Raw genomic sequence first — 20829 nt, forward strand, 5'->3', positions numbered from 1 at the left:
CATCTAAGAGACTTGGAATCGATGAAGTTTTACGGAAATGCGAGCAATTTTAACATTTTTCATGTTTTTTGGACCTCAAACTTCAATGCCCGTTTTACCCCCCTTCCCTTTGTCGTAGAGGGCTCATATTTGGCATGAGTTCATCTCATGTTTAGACAAACAAACCCTAAAAGTTTCATCCAAATCGGAGCACCTCGATACGACCTCTAGAACAAACCGAGCAGAATCTACAAATACTGCCTCTTAAGCTTTTTTTTTGTTTTTCTCAAAACTTGATCCTAATTTTTCAACTATTGGTTGCTCTTTCCCATAAAAATAATTTCAAAATTTCAACTTACCTCCTCGAGTGCTGCAATGGTCTGCCGGCACTGGACCATCCGGGACACGAACGTGGACGTCGTCGGCGAGTTGTAGTCCTCGCGGGTTTCCTCGAGGAACTCGCTCACCCCGATTAATCCTGGCATTTTGGCGGTTGTCTTCCTGTTTCCTTCAAAAACACCTTCTGGTCTGGTCTGGTCGACGACAGGTGGTTGCCCTGCCAGATGCTGGGGCCCTCTCCCTTCCCCTCGGTTTCTTCTTCCCTTCGTGCGCGCTCTTTTAGCGCTCGTTTTCGTGGAGTATAATTCGATTTTTTCGATAATTTTCCTTCCCTTCACACTCTCCCGTTGCTTGCGCTCCTCTCTCTCTCTCTCTCTCGAGGGTATAATTAGATTCACTTTACCTTTTGGGTGCTGCACCTTGCGACCTTCACACAGACACGCACTTCAAAATTTATCTTCTTCTCAAATATTTATGACCGCAATTTACACCATCCTCTTCGCTAGTGCTTCCACAACATTTGCTAAATTTGGTTTTCCAGCTACAATTTTGCCTCTTCTTGCCAAGGAGGGAAACCTTGCGCACACACACACACGCACGCACACTCACACACTCCCGAGGGCTTCTGCAACAACAGCAAACTGGCTCGGAATTGTCCCCATCCGGTTCCGAGCTGGAACGTCGTCGTAATTCACTTCCAGTGACATGATGTTGTCATATCTTTTGGCTTTCTTTGCTTCCTTCTTTTTTTCGAACTGTGTGACAGCTGCTAAATTCCAAGGGACTGACACAATCCGATCCAATCCAAGCAGGCAACGGGCAGGCCCTTCTCCGATGTCTTCTTTTGTTTTTTTTTTTGCGTCACTCACCACCAAGCCCTTGGCCCAGGTGATTTTCTTCTTCTCCAAAAATTCCGGAAAATTGCGTAAAAAAAAACTTTCTTCAGCGATACAAATCTGCCCGAAGTCGTCGTCGCGGTCGTGTTCTGATAAGTCTAAAAATATTTCGCACTGCAAATAAAAGGAGAAGATGGGTTTTGCGAAATTTCAATACACAGCAGCAGCAAAGTGGTGAAGAAAAATTTTGTGTCACTTTTGTGGCGTAGAGAGTGACACAGACAGAACACAGAGAGGCAGAAACGCAAGAAAACACCCACTTTTTCACTGGGCAGCTGCGGAACGTCGCGACGCGCCTCCCCGGGAACCGCGATCCGGAACCACGCACGGTGTCCGCCCAGAAAAGTCGCGAAAATTGGGCTTCCCTTTTTCCGAAAGCGCCCCTTGCTTGATTGATGTATTTTTTTTTTTTGCTTTTTTTCTCTCTCTTGCTCCCAGCGCAGTCTCGCCTCGCGCGATCTCTCGACACACACTTTGCGACCGTTTAAAATGCTTGTCAATCTGCAACTGAAGCGACGGCGACGACGGGCGACGCACACACACGGACAAACCACTGGGCCAGCCATCTGTCGCAGAGGGATCGTTCGTGCGTTGTGGTACGAATGTTGAGGTTTTGTTCGGGCGAACTCTGTGGGGCTGCGTAGCGGAGTGTTTGGATGGACGCTTCGCAAACGCGATGACGTTTTGAAATGTTTCGCATGTGTCACCTCGCTGCACAGACAAATCGACGTGAGTTTTTCATCAGGTCATTTTTTTTAAGTTCAAATAAATAGTGTAAAAGCAGACAAAAATCAAAATATGTACAAACGCAAAGCCATGGCCACTACATTTTTTCGGCGCAACAGAAGTGATGCACACGTCGGTTTGGTGCAACGCGCATAATAAACAAAAAAATCAAAAATTCAAAAATATAGATGGCATGGAAAAAAATAGAGAAAAAAAAAATTTCTTTATTCATGTAACTGAAATGAAATTTTTGAGAGGACTTTCCACATTTCGGCATGTTTAAATTGGGTCCTTAAATTTTGCTTAAATTAGTAATATTTTTGTTTACAACGATAAAGCTTATTTCGACGGTAACATTTCAAAAGACATCATGTACATTTTGACACTTTCTGGGTTCTTGCATATTCTGAAAGTACTCCTAAAAAGCTACCTCTCCACCAAAAATGAGCAAAAGTTACTTCAGTCAAGTCTGTTCAATCATGATTTTAAATAAAGTAACATAAACAAAATCTCTGCCATCAGCAGTCTCTGTTTATATAGCCCTGTCAACCTGTCAAACAAAAGACTACATGAACCTCGTGACGGAGAAAAAGCAACATGAACAAAGCGCCATGTACATTCGGCGAAGAAATCCGAATCATAACAAAGCGTCCCCCTCAATGCCAGCAGGGTGATACAAACGTTGGTGATTTCAAAAGAAGTTATGTTTGTTTTTCTCAAATAAAATTACGGAAATAATGTTTTATTGAATTTGGATGATCAAGTATCAATAAAAGCAACGTTTTTCATCGATTGTTACTTGGTTTGTTATCATTAGAACATCTTATTTTGCTTTTATATTAAAATGGGAATTGAAAATGGATGCTCAACATTCAAATGCGTTTTTCTCAAAACGCACGTTTTGTATATGATGCTTTTTGAAATGTTGGCATCGATATTTTTGTTTACAACGATAAAGCTTATTTTCTGAGTACAATGACCCTTAGAACGACCGTAAAGGATTTAAAATGGATTTTAAAATCAATTTTAACTTAGCTCCCCTTCTTGACAGAAAATTTCCTACTTGACAGCTCGTCCCAAGGGAACCACAGTTGATTAATCTTAAAAAATGTTGTCCTGTCAATTTCAAGGTCAATTTACTTGTTTGCGTTTAAATTTAAAAAGTGATCTGAAATGGTTTGTTATCGTGTTTTTTAACGTTGTACATAAAAAGTGACATATGGCTTAAGGACCCTATTCATGAGTTTATGTTTTTATTTTTTGTTTAATAATATTTTTTTTTGTGATTTTGTATTTTTTTCTTTTTTAGGATTTAAAAAAAAAATTATTTCAATAAAGATATTTTTAAACATTAGATAATTTAAGCATTTTCTAGCATTTTGTTTATAAATTGCAAAATTTCTGAATCTTGATCTCGATCTTGATATTTCCAAATCTAGAAAAAATCAGTAAAGATTCAATTTATTTTTTGAATTGTTGAATATTTGTATTTTTTTCTATTTTGGAATCTCGTTTTTTTGAGTTTTTGAATTTCTCAATTTTCGATCGTTTTAGGAGGCAGTTTTTGCTAGAGTTTTTGTATATTTTGCTTGGTTTGTTCCGGAGGTTGTATCGAAAATGATTTCTCTAAGAACAAGGTATATTCCCATTTTCCAACCGAGCATTGCAATTTTGAGGTCCAAAAACATGAAAAGTATTAAAATTGCTCGCATTTTCGTAAAACTTGATCAATTCCAATTCTATTCGATGCATTCGAAAGGTCATTCAAAGCTTTTCAAAATTTGTCATAAAAATCCAACATTGATTTGACTTTTTCTCATAGCTTTTGTATTTTACTGCTAAAAATTGATTTTTAAAAAACCTAAGCAACTTTTTGCAACAACCTCCAGCACCCTCACTCCCTTAGGTAAAAAATAAGGATTTCATGGACTATAAGCCTACGTAATTAACTTTTTGGCCAATCACAGTTATTCTCATAGATTTACGATTTTTCTATAACAAATTAATTACACTTTTGTCACTTTTGGTGTATTGGATGTTGTTGCAATCCGATTTCAATGAAACTTTGTAAACATGTTATCCTAGGCATATATAAGCCATTTTTGTGGATATGGAGTCAGTTACACTCGATAATGACATTTGAGAAGGGCGTAAGGGTTTTAAATATTTTTGTATTTCGTAATTTAAATATTGCTGTATCTCGAAGCCGTTGCATCGTATCATCAAGTGGTCAAAGACAAACTTGTAGGAAATTTGACGGGCTTCCCAAAAAAATACACTGAAAAAAAACACTCCACTTTTATGAGATTTTTTGATTTTTTAGTGTAAAAGTCAAATTTGAAGGTGAGCCCACGATTTTTTTTTTCGTTCAATTTTTTTGTGAAAATAGCCTAAGATGTTACAAAAAGACTCACGAAAAATGTAGGATGGAGCAACTCACTTAAAAAATACAAAAATCATTTACTGAAACTGTTTTTTTTGAAAAGTGCTCTAAACATCAAAATTTTCAAAAGCCAAAAAAAAATCAACGAACGTTCTTTTTAACCGAACAATTTTTTTAGTGTGTAAACGTAATCTCACCCACATTAGCATATATCATTTCTTATCCTAAAAGCAATCCACTTTAACGACCCCCTTGTGGGCTCTGTTGCAAGTTTCTGCTCATTTCTAGGCGTCCGAAGGTTATGTGTGGTGAGTCACCCAAAACCTCTTTTACGCAAATCTCGACGCAAATGGACCGACGTTTTACTTCCCCATCCGATAGAAGGCTAGGAGGATAAGGCGGGAATCGAACCCGCGCTTCATAGCAACTCAGGGATCGGCAGCCAAAGCCGCTAACCACCGCGCCACTAGGCCCTCTTCTTTTCCTATAAGGCTTTCTAGGCCCAGTGAAAAAAATATAATTTAACCCAAAAATTACGAACTTCTCGTCACAGTGTCCTGATGCAAACAATGATCGAGCTCGAGCTGTCACAGCCCTGCGAAGTATGTTGGCTGACATATCGGGCGGCCAGTAAAAAAAAAACCAGCTAGAAGTCGCCTGACAAAAAACTTTTGCTAGAAAAAGATAGGAAACCTGATGCAAACAAACGTCCAGCTGTAATGTAAACATACTTTGAATGCTCGCTCTGGACACTATTTGCCGTGGTTATAGCGCCACAACTCGCTCTGCACCATTCGTAACGCAATCTTCACTTAAAAATCTGGATAATGAAATTTATTTGGTCGAAAAATGCCGCAGTGTGCGAATTACCGAGCGTTTACTGTAGTGAAATATTTCAGTCTTCAAAATTTGCAACACGCACGCACCTTTTCCATTGCGAAACATTGAAACCCCGATTGTGTCACCACGTCAATCAAATCTGGCCACACTGCTTTGCTTGTCTGTCACTTTTCATTCGTGGATTCGTGGTCGTGGTTTTCTGTCGCAGCATTTTTTGGCCAAATCTTAAAACCTCCTTGCGTGATTTGGGCATTACTTCCTGTTTCGGGAGCGCAAATTGTCCTTTACGGTGTTCCGGATACGGGTTTTCTATTCGCGGTTTTGAGTACAAACGCAGTTTTCTGGGGCGCTTTTCCGTGAAAAAAGATTGTGTGCACATTAGGGAGCAAGGCAGGAAAGAAGACAAGAAGAAGTGTGTGTGTGAGTGCTGTGCAGTGCAGTCATGGCCAACTATCACCAGCACCATCGGGAACGCCGTGGCGGAGGTGGAGGTGGCGGCGGCGGTGGCCATCGGCACTACAGAAACAACCACTCGGGGGCCAACGGAGGTGGCCACAACCAGCAACAGCAGCAGCAGCAACAACAGCAACCGCCAAGTGCCAAACGTTCGTCTCCGTCGGAATCGTCAACGTCGGAGGCGAACGACTCGACCTGTGTGGTCTGCTTCAAGCCGATTCTGATCTACGCCATCGGCGAGTGTGACCACCTGTGCTGTTTCGAGTGTTCGGCCCGGATCCGGGTGCTGTGCCGGCAGAATGATTGTCCCATTTGCCGGCGCGATCTGGCCAAGGTCATCTTTGCCAAGACGATGGCCCCGTACCGGGAGTTGGACGTGCGGAACCGGTCCGGGTTGTACGATAAAAAGTACCGGATCTGTTTCACCGACGGGGACGTTCAGCAGGCCTTCTTCGAGCTGTTGGACAACAAGTGCCCAAGGTGAGCTAGGAGGAGGAAGAGAAAGGGGAGGTTTGGCGCATCGGAGGAATTTCGTAACGTTGGAGAAACTTGGCCAGCTCTGTGCGGCGTGGTGTGTGCGGAGTGTGTCGCGATTGTGATGTTGCGCAAAGAGGAGAAAAGTGTTGCGTACAGTGGCGCGCAACCGATTGGGAACGCTCGTTCTATTAGTAATTTTTATGATTTTGAATTTCTTGGAAATCTCTTGTAAATTCTAAAAATTGTTGCAATAATTAAAATTGTAATGTTCCATGAAACGTTTCTTAAATTGTTTGCGCACCTGTACTTGAATTCAGCACCAAATAAGTGAGGAATGCATTTCCCACCTCAGTCTGCTCGTGGAAATTCCGTCGCGCACACATCAAACGACCGAATGCACCCTCCGTTCGAGATCGTGTATTCCCTCGATTTTGGCACCGGCCAGCTTCTAACTCCACTAACGTCCACAACCCCGTTCACCCCTTCCAGATGCGACGAGAAAAACTTTCCCAAGTTCGACCAGCTGCGGGAGCACGTCCGGAAACGGCACGAGCTGTTCTACTGCGACATTTGTACCGAGCACCTGAAGATCTTCTCGTCGGAACGGCGCTGCTACAGCCGCCAGGAACTGGCCCTGCACCGGCGGGTGGGCGACCCGGACAACGTCGGCCATCGGGGCCATCCGCTGTGCGAGTACTGCGACAAGCGCTTCCTGGACAAGGACGAACTGTTCCGGCATCTGCGGAAGGAGCACTTTTTCTGCCACTTTTGCGACGCCGACGGGGCTAATCACTTTTACGGGTGAGATTTCGTTGTGGATGTGGGTGGCCCCCACATGATTAAGCAAGAATTAAACGACGAGAAAATTGGCACAGAGTCAGAGAGGTGGCAGCTTGCTCAAATTCATTGCAAATTTCACCCACAAGCAAAATTTAAATCATTTGAATGAGTTGCCACCATGAACACGAAGAAGCTCTTTAGCAATCTGCACACGACCCATTTCTCGAAAGGTGGTGAAAAATGCTCTAATTTCCCCTTCTTCCTACAGGGACTACGACACGTTGCGGGACCACTTCCGGCAGGAGCACTACCTGTGCGAGGAGGGCGAATGCGAGCAGGAACAGTTTACGGCGGTGTTCCGGTCCGAGATTGACCTGCGCGCTCATCGCGCTTCCGCCCACGGCAAGTCGATGAACAAGCTGGCGAACAAGCAGACGCGGACGCTGGAGTTGGAGTTTTCGTACGCGCCGCGACATCGGGAAGGTGCCGGTGGGCCAGGGGCAGGAAGTGGCCCCGGAGGTGGTGGCAGTGGTAGGGGACGGGGAGGGCCACGTGAGGGAGGAGGCGGAGGAGGTCGAGGTGGCCACGCGGGTGGTCACGACAACCAGCGGGAGTTTGACGCGTTTGTGGGAGATCTTGGCATGATGACCCAGCACGCCCCCAAGCGGATAGACGCCAGCAGTGAGCAGGACTTTCCGACGCTCGGTGGCACCGGAAGCAATCCGGTGTTCCGACCGAACAATGTGTCCATACGGCAGCGCGTGTTTGGAGTGGCCGGTTTGGCCAGGACTAAGGAGAACTTTCCGGCGCTCGGAGCGGAGGGTGGAGACGGTTCCGGAGCGACCAGCGTCAACGAGGGCTTTAGCAGTAAGATTACGGCCAGCTCGTTGTTAAAGCCAGGTCAACCGAGTAGTAGTAGCAGCAGCAGCGGCAACAGTCAACCCAGCACCAGTATGATGATCCACGTGTCGAACCGACCTTCAACGGCTTCCTCGTCAAAGTCTTCTGCCACGGCGAAGAAAGCGGCTGTGGCGGATTTTCCAGCGTTACCGGGTAAGTTTTTCAGGTGTAACTTAAAATCAATATTTAACATATCACACAAACTTTAAAGTGTTTTAAGAATTTGGGTTTTTCAAATTTATTATGCGATCATGTTTATTTTATAACCAGATTATTTTATAACCGATTTTTTACTTTTGGACAATTTGGTATGTATACTGCAACAATATCGAAATACGGTAAAACTAACCCAAATTCGGTAATAAGATTAAATTTTGTTCATTTTAACAGATTTATCGATTATTGAAATCAGTTCAAAATCAATTTTCAACTCTACAACAATAATAAGTTGGCAATAAAATTTGGCTTAATTATTTTTTTTTTACCAAAATCGATAAACTTAACATCACTAAACCAAATTTAACCGAAATTGGTTGTACGATGAACAACTTTATTATCGAATTTCAGTAAGTTTATACCGAATTCGGTCTACCGAACTGTTTAGCAGCTAAAAAAACAATAAATTTTACCGAGTTCTGTAAAAAAATCCAAGTTTGAGGAAGCACTTGAACAAAAAAAAAGACAATTCAAAATATCCGACATGGATTTTTGTTTTTTAATTTGTTCTTTAAATCACATTGCGAAATGCGTACACATTTCGCCGAAATTCTTTTCACCGAATTGAAATTTCACCGGAATCTTAATTTTCATGGAAAATGTATTTGGTTGCCTTTTATCACCTAAAACTGATAAAATACGCTGTTTTTTAAAATTTCAATGAATTGATCATGCTTTAATGAATTCTCATACTTTTCCTCAAAATCTGGAAACAAAAAAAATCATATGGAGAGTTTGATGCTCGATTTAAGCTCCAAAAATACTATTTAGGCTATAAACTTACCAGCAACAGCACCGTCTCGTGTAAGCACGCTAATTTATGCCATTTACTGGCCAAAAAGATCAAATTTAATGCACTTTTGATCATTATTTCTATTTTGCGAGACCATTTCTCATCATGTTGGTGGCACACACATCCACACGCAAGATCAGAGGTTAACTGCTTAACGAAAGTCGCCATCAATATCTTTTCACTTGCGCTAACAATTTTAAAGCGCTTAAGATATAAAATTGTTTCCAACTACCGGCAACATGTTCTTTTGCCCATTAGTTAGTCACTCACTTTAAAAATAATCCCGAAAAATGTAAATAATTAGCAAGCACCATAAAAAAAAACAAATAAGCTAAGTCTTCTGACGTTTGAATTTTGAATACCCATTCCAATCGAAGGCTGAAGAAAACCGAGCGAGGAGCGAAGGCAAATAAAGAACAAACACCACCAACATGCTGGTGTGCAGCGCCTGTTGGAGTGAGCAAGTGCTGCCAGGAAACTTTCGCTATAAATGCTACTTTTCGTGAGTGTTCGCTTAAAATTTCATCAATTTTGGCAGCACTAAGCAGACCCAAAAGAGCGCTGGAAGAAAAAAAAGAACTAAGCTGAAAATAGAAAATGGGAAAAATAGAAATGCACTCGACTGATAGGAATGCATTTTTGAAATATTTTTTTTTTTTAAATGCTTGTAAAAGGAATAGCATACCTTTTAATTAAAGTGAAAATAAACAGAAATGTTCACAAAAAGTTGCTCTACTCGTTGGTGTACTTGGTTTTAGTGAATTTCAAGGAACAATCCAGATTATCCACCATCATTCAAACACGACCGCAGGAAAAATATTTTCTGCTATAAATTTAAATTTTCATTGAAAATAGTGGAACAAACGATTGGAAGCTATTTAGAAAATATCGAATATTGTTTATTTTTTCAATTTTACTACAACTGACGCAACTGAGAAAAACGCGATTGAAATTTTTTGACCGATTTCCGTGTTTCTACGCACAATTCGCCCTATGTGTCCCTAATCGCCCCAGTTAGCAGGTTATCACCCTTATTTGTAGGGTTAGTGAAATTTCACGATTTCGCGGACACCGTGAAATTGTACGTTTGTGTGAAAGTGTAACGATATTTCTCAAAATAATTTATCAAACTCAAATAGGAATAAAAATAAGTTTAGTAATTACTGCAAAGTTAAGCGATTTCATTACTTAGTGGGTTAGTGATTTTTGACGATTTCGTGTACGGCTTAAACTTCGTGAAATTTATCAATTTTCTCAAATATGTTTTGTAATAACAATATAATAAATCTTTGATCCATAAAGACTATTTAAGTCAATTTTATTATTTCTCAATTGAAAAGCTTGATATGAACCATTTGAAGAATTGTTCAGTTTTTTTCAGTTTTTTAGAAACTAAATAAAATTTAGTAATATTTTCATTCGTTGTAATACACATTCTGCTGCTATTTTATTTGAAGTGTATTGTTTCAATAGAAATTCAAATAATCCAGCTTTGTTTCATTAAAAATAAAATGAAGATTTTTTTTTTCAAATAGCCTTTTAAAAACATTGATTCCCGTGAAAGAAAAAAATACACTTTTTTTATGTTTTCTGTTCTTATTTTGAATTAAAAATTTCGATTTCGTTACAAATCATATTATTTTTGCCCATTGTTTTTAAATTATTTTTTTTTATAATGAGATGAAAACTTTAAAAAATATTTTTAATGGGCTGTCGCAGAAAATTCAAATAATTTTACTCATTTTGGTTGAACAAGATTGTTTAATCTTTTTTTTTTTTTGTTGCCCAATGGGCATTGGGTTAAGTTCACTGCGACCACCTGAGAAGGCTATCTTTTGTGATGTACCCTGGTTACTGTCCATACTACAAATTACTCGTATCCATTGGATCGGAAGACGAGGGGTTATTTTGCAGACATGGTTTATCCCAATCCGGCGCAATACAGTCGATGAACTGTATGACCTTCTTGGGATGGGTGTGGTGCCATACATCGTACGGCGTAAGAAGGTGCGATCCAAAGAACCGCAGCCTTCGAGACACAAGTGCTCCGCAGAAGCAGAGTAAATGTGCCGAGCTTTCCAGCTCAGTTAAACAAAAACGACAGAGGTTGTTAGGCCACCTGCCGATTTTGTGCAGGTGATATCTGGCAGGACAATGTCCTGTTAGAAGCCCTGCGAGTATTCGTAGTTCCCTACGGTTTAAGCCAAGAAGTTTCCTGGCAATTGAAGGACTTGGAGTGATAAAAGTTTTAGCTTGTCTCAATCCTCGCATCTCGCCCCAGATTGAAGCGATTTGCAATTGTCCCCAATTAGTTATTTCTTGCTTCACGGCACATTTTGAGATTCCAAGGAACGGCTCGGGACCCACGAAGATGTTTGATGAGCCTTGTCTGGCAAGTTCATCAGCCATTTCGTTGCCTTCAATGCCGCAGTGCCCTGGGACCCAAAACAGCATCACTCTGTTATGCCGAGAAGCAAGTTCCCTTAGGGAAGCGACGCACTCCCAAACAAGTTTGGATTCGCATTTAGAGGATTTTAATGCCAATAGTGCAGCTTGGCTATCCGAGAAAATACCGATTTTTGCGTGTCTATAATTTCTCATAATACACGTCCTCGCACAGATGTGTATGGCATACACTTCTGCTTGAAAAACGGTAGGCCACTTTCCCATAGATATGGTTTCCTGGTTCGAGGACCGAAGACTCCAGCTCCAGTAGAAGTGCCCATTTTTGAACCATCCGTAAAGAAACGAATAGTTCCTTCTGGAAGTGTAGGTCCTCCATTACTCCACATTTGGCGATTTGTTTCAATCACCTCATATGGAATGTCCATGTTGGGCCTCACCTCCATGCAGTCCGAGACTGAAGTTGCAAGGGGGGAAATGTCAAAAGCCTTCACGATCCGCGAGTGACCCGTTCCATCTCCTTCCACCCAGTTGTTACACCGTTGTAGTCGTAGAGCGCCAAGCGCTGCCTCCTGCTTCACATGTAAATGTAAAGGCAGAATGCATAGCATGGCTTCCATGGCCGCGGTAGGGGTTGTTTTCATTGCACTCGTTACAGAGAGACATGCCAGTCGTTGGAGCTTGGTCAGCTTCGACTGACATGTCTTCTGTTCAGTCTTCGGCCACCAAACGGTCGACGCATAGGTTACCCTAGGTCGAGCGATGGTGGTGTAAGACCAGAATGCAAGTTTCGGTTTAAGGCCCCAGGTTTTGCCGAGCATTTTGTTGCACGCCCAGATAGCAGTAGTTGCCTTCTTTACCGCATAGTCCAGATGTGCATTCCAGTTCAGCTTTTTGTCAAGGATTACTCCTAAATATTTGACCTCAGAACTGAAGGTCATTTGGGTTCCTTTCAAGGTAGGCGGCCTAAGGTCGTGTTTCCTCCTGTTAGTAAACGGGATTATCACGGTTTTGTTGGGGTTTATTGTCAGCCCTTCCTGCTCACACCACGACATGGTGCAGTTTAGAGCTGACTGTAGACGGTCCGATAACGTTCCGTCGTACTTCCCCCGGATGATTAAGACTACGTCGTCAGCATATCCAATGACTTCGTAGCCGAGTAGTGTAAGTTTTCTTAGAAGACTATCTACCACCAGCAGCCAAAGCAAAGGAGAGAGTACTCCCCCTTGCGGACAGCCTTTGGCTGCTGTTATTGTGATAGATGTGTCTCCTAGCGATGCTGAAATCTCTCTGCTCATAAGCATAGCATGAATCCAGCTCGCAGTTGTTCCATCGACGTTCCTCGACCGGAGCGCTTCATTGATGGCTGTGTACGAAGTGTTATCGAAGGCACCCTGAATATCAAGAAAAGCACAAAGTGCAGATTCTTTATATTTCAGTGCGTTCTCGATACGTGACACTAGCGTGTGTAGGGCAGTTTCGGTCGATTTGCCCGCTTGGTATGCATATTGGTGTTTATGCAAAGGGAAGTCCTTCAAGAACTCCGCCTGGATGTGGTTATCCGTGATTTTCTCCATAAGCTTGAGCAGCGTCACTGTCAGACTTATGGGTCTGAAGGCTTTTGGCATCGTGGGGTCACTTCTGCCGGCCTTAGGTATGAAGATCACCTTAACTTTACGCCAGCTTCGAGGGATGTAGCCCAGGGTGAAGCTGGCTCGAAGTAAGTTGATCAACTCAGCCATTATGGTGTCGGCTGCTTTTGGAGAAAGATTGGAAGGATGCCGTCGGGTCCTGCAGCCTTCAGTGGTTCAAATGTGCCGAGGGCCCATCTGATTGAAGACTGGTTGAACATTCGACGGGCTAGGTGGACTGACTCTCTTGATGGTTGACACCATACGCCATCTGCAGTCCGGGTACTAGCTGCATCCTCCTCTCTTTCAGTTGATTCTGGAAAGTGCGTACTCATGAGTACTTGCAGTGTTTCCTTGTTTGTGACAGTGAGAGTGCCTTGCTCGTCTCTCACCTGTCCTAGACCGTTGGAATGGTCTTTTGACAACGCCTTTTGGAGTCGGGTTGCTTCAGACATCGAGCTTATGTCCTCACAGAAATTTAATGTTTAATCTTGCTTTGATATGAAATTTAATAAAATGCAAATCAACGAAAACTTTTTATCTTTACTAGTCGAATATAAAAAAAAGCACTTCAGTAAATGAGAGAATAAATACCCTACCTTTTGTTTCAAAAAAAAAAAAAAAAACTCATCCATAATCAGGTGGAATCTTTTTTGAAAATTAGGAGAATTTTGTTTTTGTGTCACGTTCAAATTAAGTGATTTTTTTTAGTTTACTGCCACAGCAACTTTCTTTCACTGAATTTCAGTAAAAATTTACTGAAATCTGCACTACTGAATCTTCAGCAAGTTTTTCAGTAAATAGTAAATTACTGAAACTTCAGTTTCCTGAAACCAATCAGGATGACAGATGGTAAACTGGATTTTCAGTAATTTTGAAAATGTCAAAATGACGTAAGAAATGCTGAATTTTCAGCAATCGAAGATCTGTCAAACTGAACTGAAATTTCAGTAAATAAAGACTTGTCAAATAAAACTGAATTTTCAGTAATTGATAAGCTGTCAAATTGAACTGAATTTTCAGTAAGCCCGAATTGTCAGACAATACTGAATTTTCAGTAATTCTTAACTGTCAATCTGAACTGTGTCTTCAGTTAATCCGTATAGAGCTTTATGACGTTTCGCGTACACACACTAGCGCACCATTTGATTTTGCTGTCCGGACAAAATTTAACCTCAATCTTTTTCGTGTACGTACACGCAATACATGCGCACGTAGATAACTCTATAGGCCTGGGTTAACTGGAATCACTAAAATAGCCATAACTCAACGAAAACTCAACCAATTTGCATACTTCTTTATTAGTTCGACTTGTTAGAATGTCTATTTTCCGAAAATAACTCGCAGAACTCGGAATGTTCCGGTTCCGGTGGCCGGAGATTTTCCGGTGAGTCACTGGGTCAAACAAGGTTAAAAATGACCTTTTTTGGGTCCCGCATAATTTTGTTAGCAGAAATCTAGGGAAAAATAAAAAAAAAATCAGATTACGATTTTTATTCTACCCACAGACAATGCTGATCGTGGATTTTGAACCACCGGGGATGTTCCGGATTGAACGGGCATGTTCCCTATCCCGGGGGAACCGGCCAAGGGATGGTCTCCGATGGACTCCGGTGAATCCCGGATAATGGAATTATTTCTCATCCATGATCCCCAAAACTACTTGAGTTCAGCAGGCCATCACGTCGGAGCAAGTCCAGCTTTTTTCGCTGGCTGCTTTTTCGTTTTCGCGAGGAAAAAGAAGTGGGAAAGTGAAAAAAAGATAAATGGTCTGCCAGTTCTGCAAAAGATCGCGTTGCAGAATGTCCTAAGAACAATAAAAATGCCTTTATGTATCACTATATACGATTGCCAAAGACAAAAAACAACAGGAATCCACTTCCGGCCGCAGCGAAACTGAGAACCGATTTGTTCGGACAAGGATAAAAACTCGACTTCCAACGGCACGCTTCGAGAACAAACTAAAATGGCGACCAAATAGACTGGTAGAGAAAATGTCAGAAACATAAATAGACTGGCAGAAATGTTACTGATTTTCAGTAAACTTGATACGGTTTACTGATTTTCAGTAATTTCAAAAGTCGAATGCTGAATTTCAGTAAAAATAGGATTACTGAAAGTTTTCAGTAAACTTATTTACTGAAAACGAACATCAAAATTTGGTGTGTGCCGTTCTACGCATAATTGTCCCATGTCATTTTTGGACGATTTTGACTTTTTGACATTTTTATGTTTAGTTTGTCGTAGAAGAATACATAAAATCTAGTACTTTGTTCGGAAACTCATCAAAAACAGTACCAAGTCTGTTTGTCCCATCGTTAACCTTCTACGCATAATTGTCCCACCATGTATTTTCTCTCATAGAGTGATCAGTTTAACGAAGCATTATGACTTGTTTATCTATTGTATAGCAAGAGGATCGTATTTAAGAGTGATAAACTATTAACTGGGGCGATTAGGGACACATAGGACGGATAGGAACCCACGGAACAATTATGCGTAGAAACACAGAAATCGGTCGAAAAATTTCAAAAGCGTTTTTCTCAATTGCACTTTTTTGAACATGGGACGATTATGCGTAGAACGGCAGTTTATTGAAGAATAATATATAATGAAGCATAACAATTAATCAATTAAGTAGTTTCTGTGATTTAAACATAAGATTTTAAGAGTCATTTTAACATTTTTCACGTTCCGCGAAATTTGCGTGAAATTTGGTGTTTTTTTTTTTTGAAAAATCACTAAGCCTTCTTATTTGTGATTATCTTGCTTTTCAACAGGTAAACAAGACATAATGCTCAGTAAAACTAATGATTCCGTGTAAGAAAATACTTGGTGGGACAATTATGCCTAGAAGTTTAACGATGGGACAAACAGACTTGTTGTTGTTTTTAATGAGTTTCCGAACAATCCCTCCCCTTGACCAATAGTCAAAATGTTTAAACAAAAAAAAAATCCATTTATTAAGATTTGTTTTAAACTAAATAAACCTATTACAAAACGCTTAATTTAAATAATGTTATGCGAATTCTGATGATAATGTTGTCCAAATCTATCAGTTTTGTTAATAGCTAAAAATCAATAATAATAATTTCCTGATGAGTCAAAAAGCTTGAAAATCGGACATCTTAAGTTTTGAGCTTACAAGTGAATTTATATTTTCAAATATGCACTGGATTAAGTACAGTTTTCGTTAATTACACAATTCCTCTCCATCTTCAGGAACAAAGAGTAAAAAATCGGACCTGTACGCGGACATGGAAGGCAGCACCAACGGAATGGTCAACCTGAACGCGATGGCGGCCAAGCACCGCGCCATGGCCGACGATTACGTGTCCGTTTCGAGTGTGGTCTCCAAGGTGGCCACCGTCCAGGCAAAGGACACCGCCAAGAAAACCGTGCCCCAGAACGTCGTCCCGAGTGTCAACTCGACCAAGGCGTTCCCCACGCTCGGCGATCCAAAGCCCAGCGGTGCCAAACCTGCCCAGTGGCTGGTGGCCAACAAGGTCAACTCGACGTCCTTCCCCGCGTCCTCGTCGTCAGCCGCTTCGGCTACTAAGAAAAAACCCGCTCCGGCACCGAATTTAAAAGAGGAAAGTAACTTTGTCAACCTGAACGCGTTGACGGGCAAAAAATCGTCTGGGGTGGAAAGTTTCGTAGTCGCTGCTGCGTCGTCAAAGGACAAGAACGCCAGTGACAAGCGGAACAACAACAACAACAACAACGAGCAAGCTCAGTCTAAGGTGGGCAAGGCCAAGGACAAGAGTAAAACGGGTAGCAACGGCAGCGGAGACTCGCGAAATAATAAGGAGAATGAAACGCTTCCCGGGGATAACTTCCCCGCTCTCGGTGGCGGTCAGGTCGCGGATTTCGCGTTGGCCAATCTGGGTGGGGGAAGCAGCGCCGGGTCGGCAAGTTCCAAGCGGGGACCGCCCGGCTTTGAGAATGTCAATTTAAACAATAACAACAATGGGGCGCGGAAGGTGCCGGGACCGCCGCCCGGGTTCAGCAACGTGACGGTGAATTCGGTGGCGCGAAACGCGAACAATTTGACCTTTACGAGCTCTAGTGGGGAGAGCTACGACATTCTGCCTGGGACGTACAGTTACGTGGCGCCGTCCAACTCGAGCAAGCGGAATCAGGTGAGAGGAAATTGAAATTTTCAAAAATGTTTAAAATAACGAAACAAATCCTTTCCGTAGAATCTTGTGACCCAGTTCCAACGCTCGCTGAAAAAGGACGACGCGCTGACCGAGTTCCGCACCATCTCGCAGATGTTCCGCGATGGTTCGTACAACCCGGGACCGTACTACGAGCACTGCAGGGTCGCTTTGGGAGACCGATTCCATGAAATCTTCCCGGAATTGCTGGTCCTGTTGCCTAACATCACCAAACAGCAGGTTGGAACCGCTGAGGGGTGAACTTCAAGAAAATTGTGTTGACCTTTCTTTTTTGTTCCAGGAACTGTACCTGGTGTACTGTCAGGATCCGGCCAACAAGCATAAGATCGGAACGAAAAGCACCAGCAAGTTCGCGCTCGAGGTGTGTCACGTGTGCAAGCAGGTTCTGGTGCGGGACGACCTGACCGAGCACTTCCAGTCGCACTACATGGAGAACAACTTCCCCAAGCTGGACAAGGGCCCGGGCCTGGGGGACGGCAAGCTGGCGTCGTCGTCCGCCTGGCGGAAATAACACCGTCGAAAGTGTAACTAAGGTAGATGACCATAATTTTGGATGTGCTTTTTCTTTTAAAGCTTAAACAAAATCAACACGGGGCTCCATTCAGAGGTAAAAATGTTTTTCTTGATTACAATCTAAGTTGAATAGTCGGTAGAAATTATCGTTCGAACAAGAGTTTATATTTTTTTTTTCGTTTTCGAGACCAAAAGTTTTCTTTTTTTTTTTTTAACATCAAAAGTAGTTGAAGCGTGTGTGTGCGTGAGCTCTAGGTTTTTTTTTGTAATCGAAGAAGGTCGAAAAAAGGTTGCGTTTGTTTGCCCCCGCGCGCAAGCTAGAACGTTAAACGCGAACCAATTCGTGAACCCGCGCGAATGACTCAACCGTGTATGTTCTTTTGTTTTATTAGATTATTTTTATTTTTTAAAAGTGCGCAATAACAATAACAGAGGAATTATACGCGTATTTTGCTCTTTCTTTACCTTTAATGTTAATATATAAATAACCTGTACAAAACAGAAAAAATAAATAAATAAAGCAGTGCAACGCAACAGGCTTCAAACAATGTAAAGTAAATAAAAATAATATAAATATGTAATCCCAAGCAAATACCCGACAGAAAGAAACCTAATCTTCACGTTTGCCCATCCAGCAATTTTCTCTTTAATGTAAATAAAGGATTTCAGTTTCAGTAAGAATTGCTACCCACTATATCAAAATATTATAAAAATAGAGAAAACAGAAAACAGTGGTTGTATAAGCGCTTTGATTAAACTTCGGAGTTTGTTCTGCTTATATCACATGGCCCAAATGTATGAAAAGTGAAGAACTGACACATGTTGTGGTAGGTATAGAGCAACTCTCCCAGACATCAGCCTTAAATTTTGTGGGTGCCTACTAGAGTGGTCCAAATTTGGGCTTTCTCGGGGTTACCTCCTGAAATCAAAGTTTGACCCATCACTAGGCTAAATTTCAAATTTGAGCTCATTCTGACCACGGGAACCTCCCCCTCTAAGCCCTTGAAGTTTGTATGGCGAAAATCGCCAAAGTGTATGGAGAAAAGCAACAGTTTCTGGTTTATACCTGAGCCGTTCTCTATGGAATCGGTCTTTTTTCTTTAATTTTAATTTTTGTTTTTTTTAATCCGGCTGAAACTTTTTTGGTGCCTTCGGTATGCCCAAAGAAGCCATTTTGCATCATTAGTTTGTCCACATAATTTTCCATACAAATTTGGCAGCTGTCCATACAAAAATGATATGTGAAAATTCAAAAATCTGTATTTTTTGAAGGAATTTTTTGATCGATTTGGTGTCTTCGGCAAAGTTGTAGGTTTGGATATGGACTACACTGAAAAAAAAATGAAACAAGGTAAAAAAATTTTTGGTGATTTTTTATTTAACCTTTTGTCAATAAAACTTGATTTGCAAAAAAACACTATTTTATTTTTTTTTATTTTTTGATATGTTTTAGAGGACATCAAATGCCAACTTTTCAGAAATTTTCAGAATGGGCAAAAAACCTTTGACCGAGTTATAAATTTTTGAATTAATACAGATTTTTTCAAAAAATCGAAATATTGGTCGCAACATTTTTTTAACTTCATTTTTTGATTTAAAATCGAATTTGCAATCAAAAAGTGCTTTAGTGAATTTTTGATAAAGTGCACCGTTTTCATGTTATAACCATTTTTAGGTAACATTTTTGAAAATAGTTGCAGTTTTTCATTTTTTAAATTAGTGCCCATGTTTGCCCACCTTTGAAATTTTTTTTTTTGAAAAGCTGACAAAATTTTCTATATCTTGCTTTTTCGGACTTTGTTGATACGACCCTTAGTTGCTGAGATATTGCCATGCAAAGGTTTAAAAACAAGAAAATAGTTGTTTTCTAAGTCTGATCCAAACAACCCATCAGTTTCTAATGTCGATATCTCAGCAACTAATGGTCCGATTTACAATGTTAAAATATAAAACATACGTGAAATTTTCCGATCTTTTCGAAAAAAATATTTTCAAATTTTTTTTACCGTGTATAATTTTTTTTTCAGTGTAGTCCATATCCATACCTACAACTTTGCCGAAGACACCAAATCGATAAAAAAATCCTTCAAAAGATACAGATTTTTTGAATTTTCACATATCATTTTAGTATGGACAGCTGCCAAATTTGTATGGAAAATTATATGGACAAACTAATGATGCAAAGTGGCTTCTTTGGGCATACCCAAGGCACCAAAAAAGTTTCAGCCGGATTAAAAAATACAGAAAAAATCGAATGACCGAAATCTCAGAGAATTGCTCACCTGTAGAAGGCGAAATAACTATACAACTCTTGCCAATTTTTGGAACTAAGATCTTCAATAAATACCAAAGACTACCATACTTTTTTATGATTTTTTGTTAAAAAGTTATACGTGGTGATTATTGCATTCGATCGTAATATTACGATCGTAATTTTTCGACTCACGATCGAGATTTCTCGATAGTAAGATTACGACTTACCATCGACAAATCTCGACCTACCATCGACAAATTACAACTTACCATCGAGAAATTACGATCGTAATTTGTAATACAATTTTTTTGATATTTTTTTTTATTTAAACGGGATCTTTAAAAAAAATCTAAGTTCATTTTTTTAATGCACGGTTGTTACGGTCGGCGCAGATCGCGCGGATTTGCTGATTAATTTTGCTCTCAGGCGCAGATGCAAGTTATTAAGAAAAATATGATCAAATTACGAGAGTTTGTTTTTTTTCCATTGAGTGCAATTTCAATTTCTTATTAATAGATTTTTTTTGAAAATGTTTGTTTGTATTTTTTTAATACGAACCGTCGAAAAATAAAGATGAAGATTATGTACAGATTATTTTTTAAAAGTATGGTTGAGAATTTCTTAAATACAATTATTACTATACTTAATTCATTTCTTAATATATCCAGCTCTGAATATGTAATTTCTTTTGAGTTTTGAGTAATGTTTTTTTTAACCTTATTTATAGTGGATATATTCAATTTGCTTTTGAATATTAGATGGGATTTACTCGTAGAAATATTTTTCCAAATTTAAACATTCTTGACGAAAAATAAAAAGATCTGAACATTCAAAAATTAATGCTCCATCATTCAAAATTCAAATTTCAAAAATTCGAAACTTTTTTTTATATTTTAATAGTTTTTTAATCAAAATTTTTAAAATTCAGATTTAAAAAAATTAGAATTTCTAAAATCGTAATTAACAAAATCAGAAATTTCTAAATTCAGAATTTTAAAAATCTAAAATTCAAAACTCTTAAAAACTAAAAAATCAAAAATTCAATATTAAAAGCAAAATTCA

The 20829-nt window shown here is 40.3% G+C and overlaps 2 protein-coding genes across 2 annotated transcripts in view; one reads left to right on the top strand and one right to left on the bottom strand.

The window, feature by feature from the left end:
* LOC6042813 (arfGAP with SH3 domain, ANK repeat and PH domain-containing protein) overlaps positions 1-1732 on the bottom strand; it is a 59627-nt gene extending 57895 nt beyond the window's left edge. Inside the window, exons 1-2 of the mRNA XM_038258926.1 lie at positions 1475-1732; positions 339-1328 (exon numbers count right to left, since the gene is read on the bottom strand). Of these exons, the coding sequence (XP_038114854.1) occupies positions 339-464 (126 nt within the window). The 5' untranslated portion in view covers positions 465-1328; positions 1475-1732. The remainder of the gene's footprint in view (positions 1-338; positions 1329-1474) is intronic.
* A 3580-nt stretch (positions 1733-5312) lies between these two features.
* Positions 5313-18253, top strand: LOC6042816 (E3 ubiquitin-protein ligase ZNF598). The gene is made up of 6 exons (XM_001870779.2): positions 5313-6099; positions 6586-6897; positions 7145-7929; positions 16042-16961; positions 17022-17219; positions 17281-18253. Exons 1-6 carry the CDS (start codon positions 5606-5608, stop codon positions 17509-17511), a joined length of 2940 nt encoding a protein of 979 aa, XP_001870814.2. The 5' UTR covers positions 5313-5605; the 3' UTR covers positions 17512-18253.
* The last annotated feature ends 2576 nt before the right edge of the window (positions 18254-20829 follow it).

The sequence above is a fragment of the Culex quinquefasciatus genome, chromosome 3, assembly GCF_015732765.1.
Source record: "Culex quinquefasciatus strain JHB chromosome 3, VPISU_Cqui_1.0_pri_paternal, whole genome shotgun sequence".
Taxonomy (NCBI): Eukaryota; Metazoa; Arthropoda; class Insecta; order Diptera; family Culicidae; genus Culex; species Culex quinquefasciatus.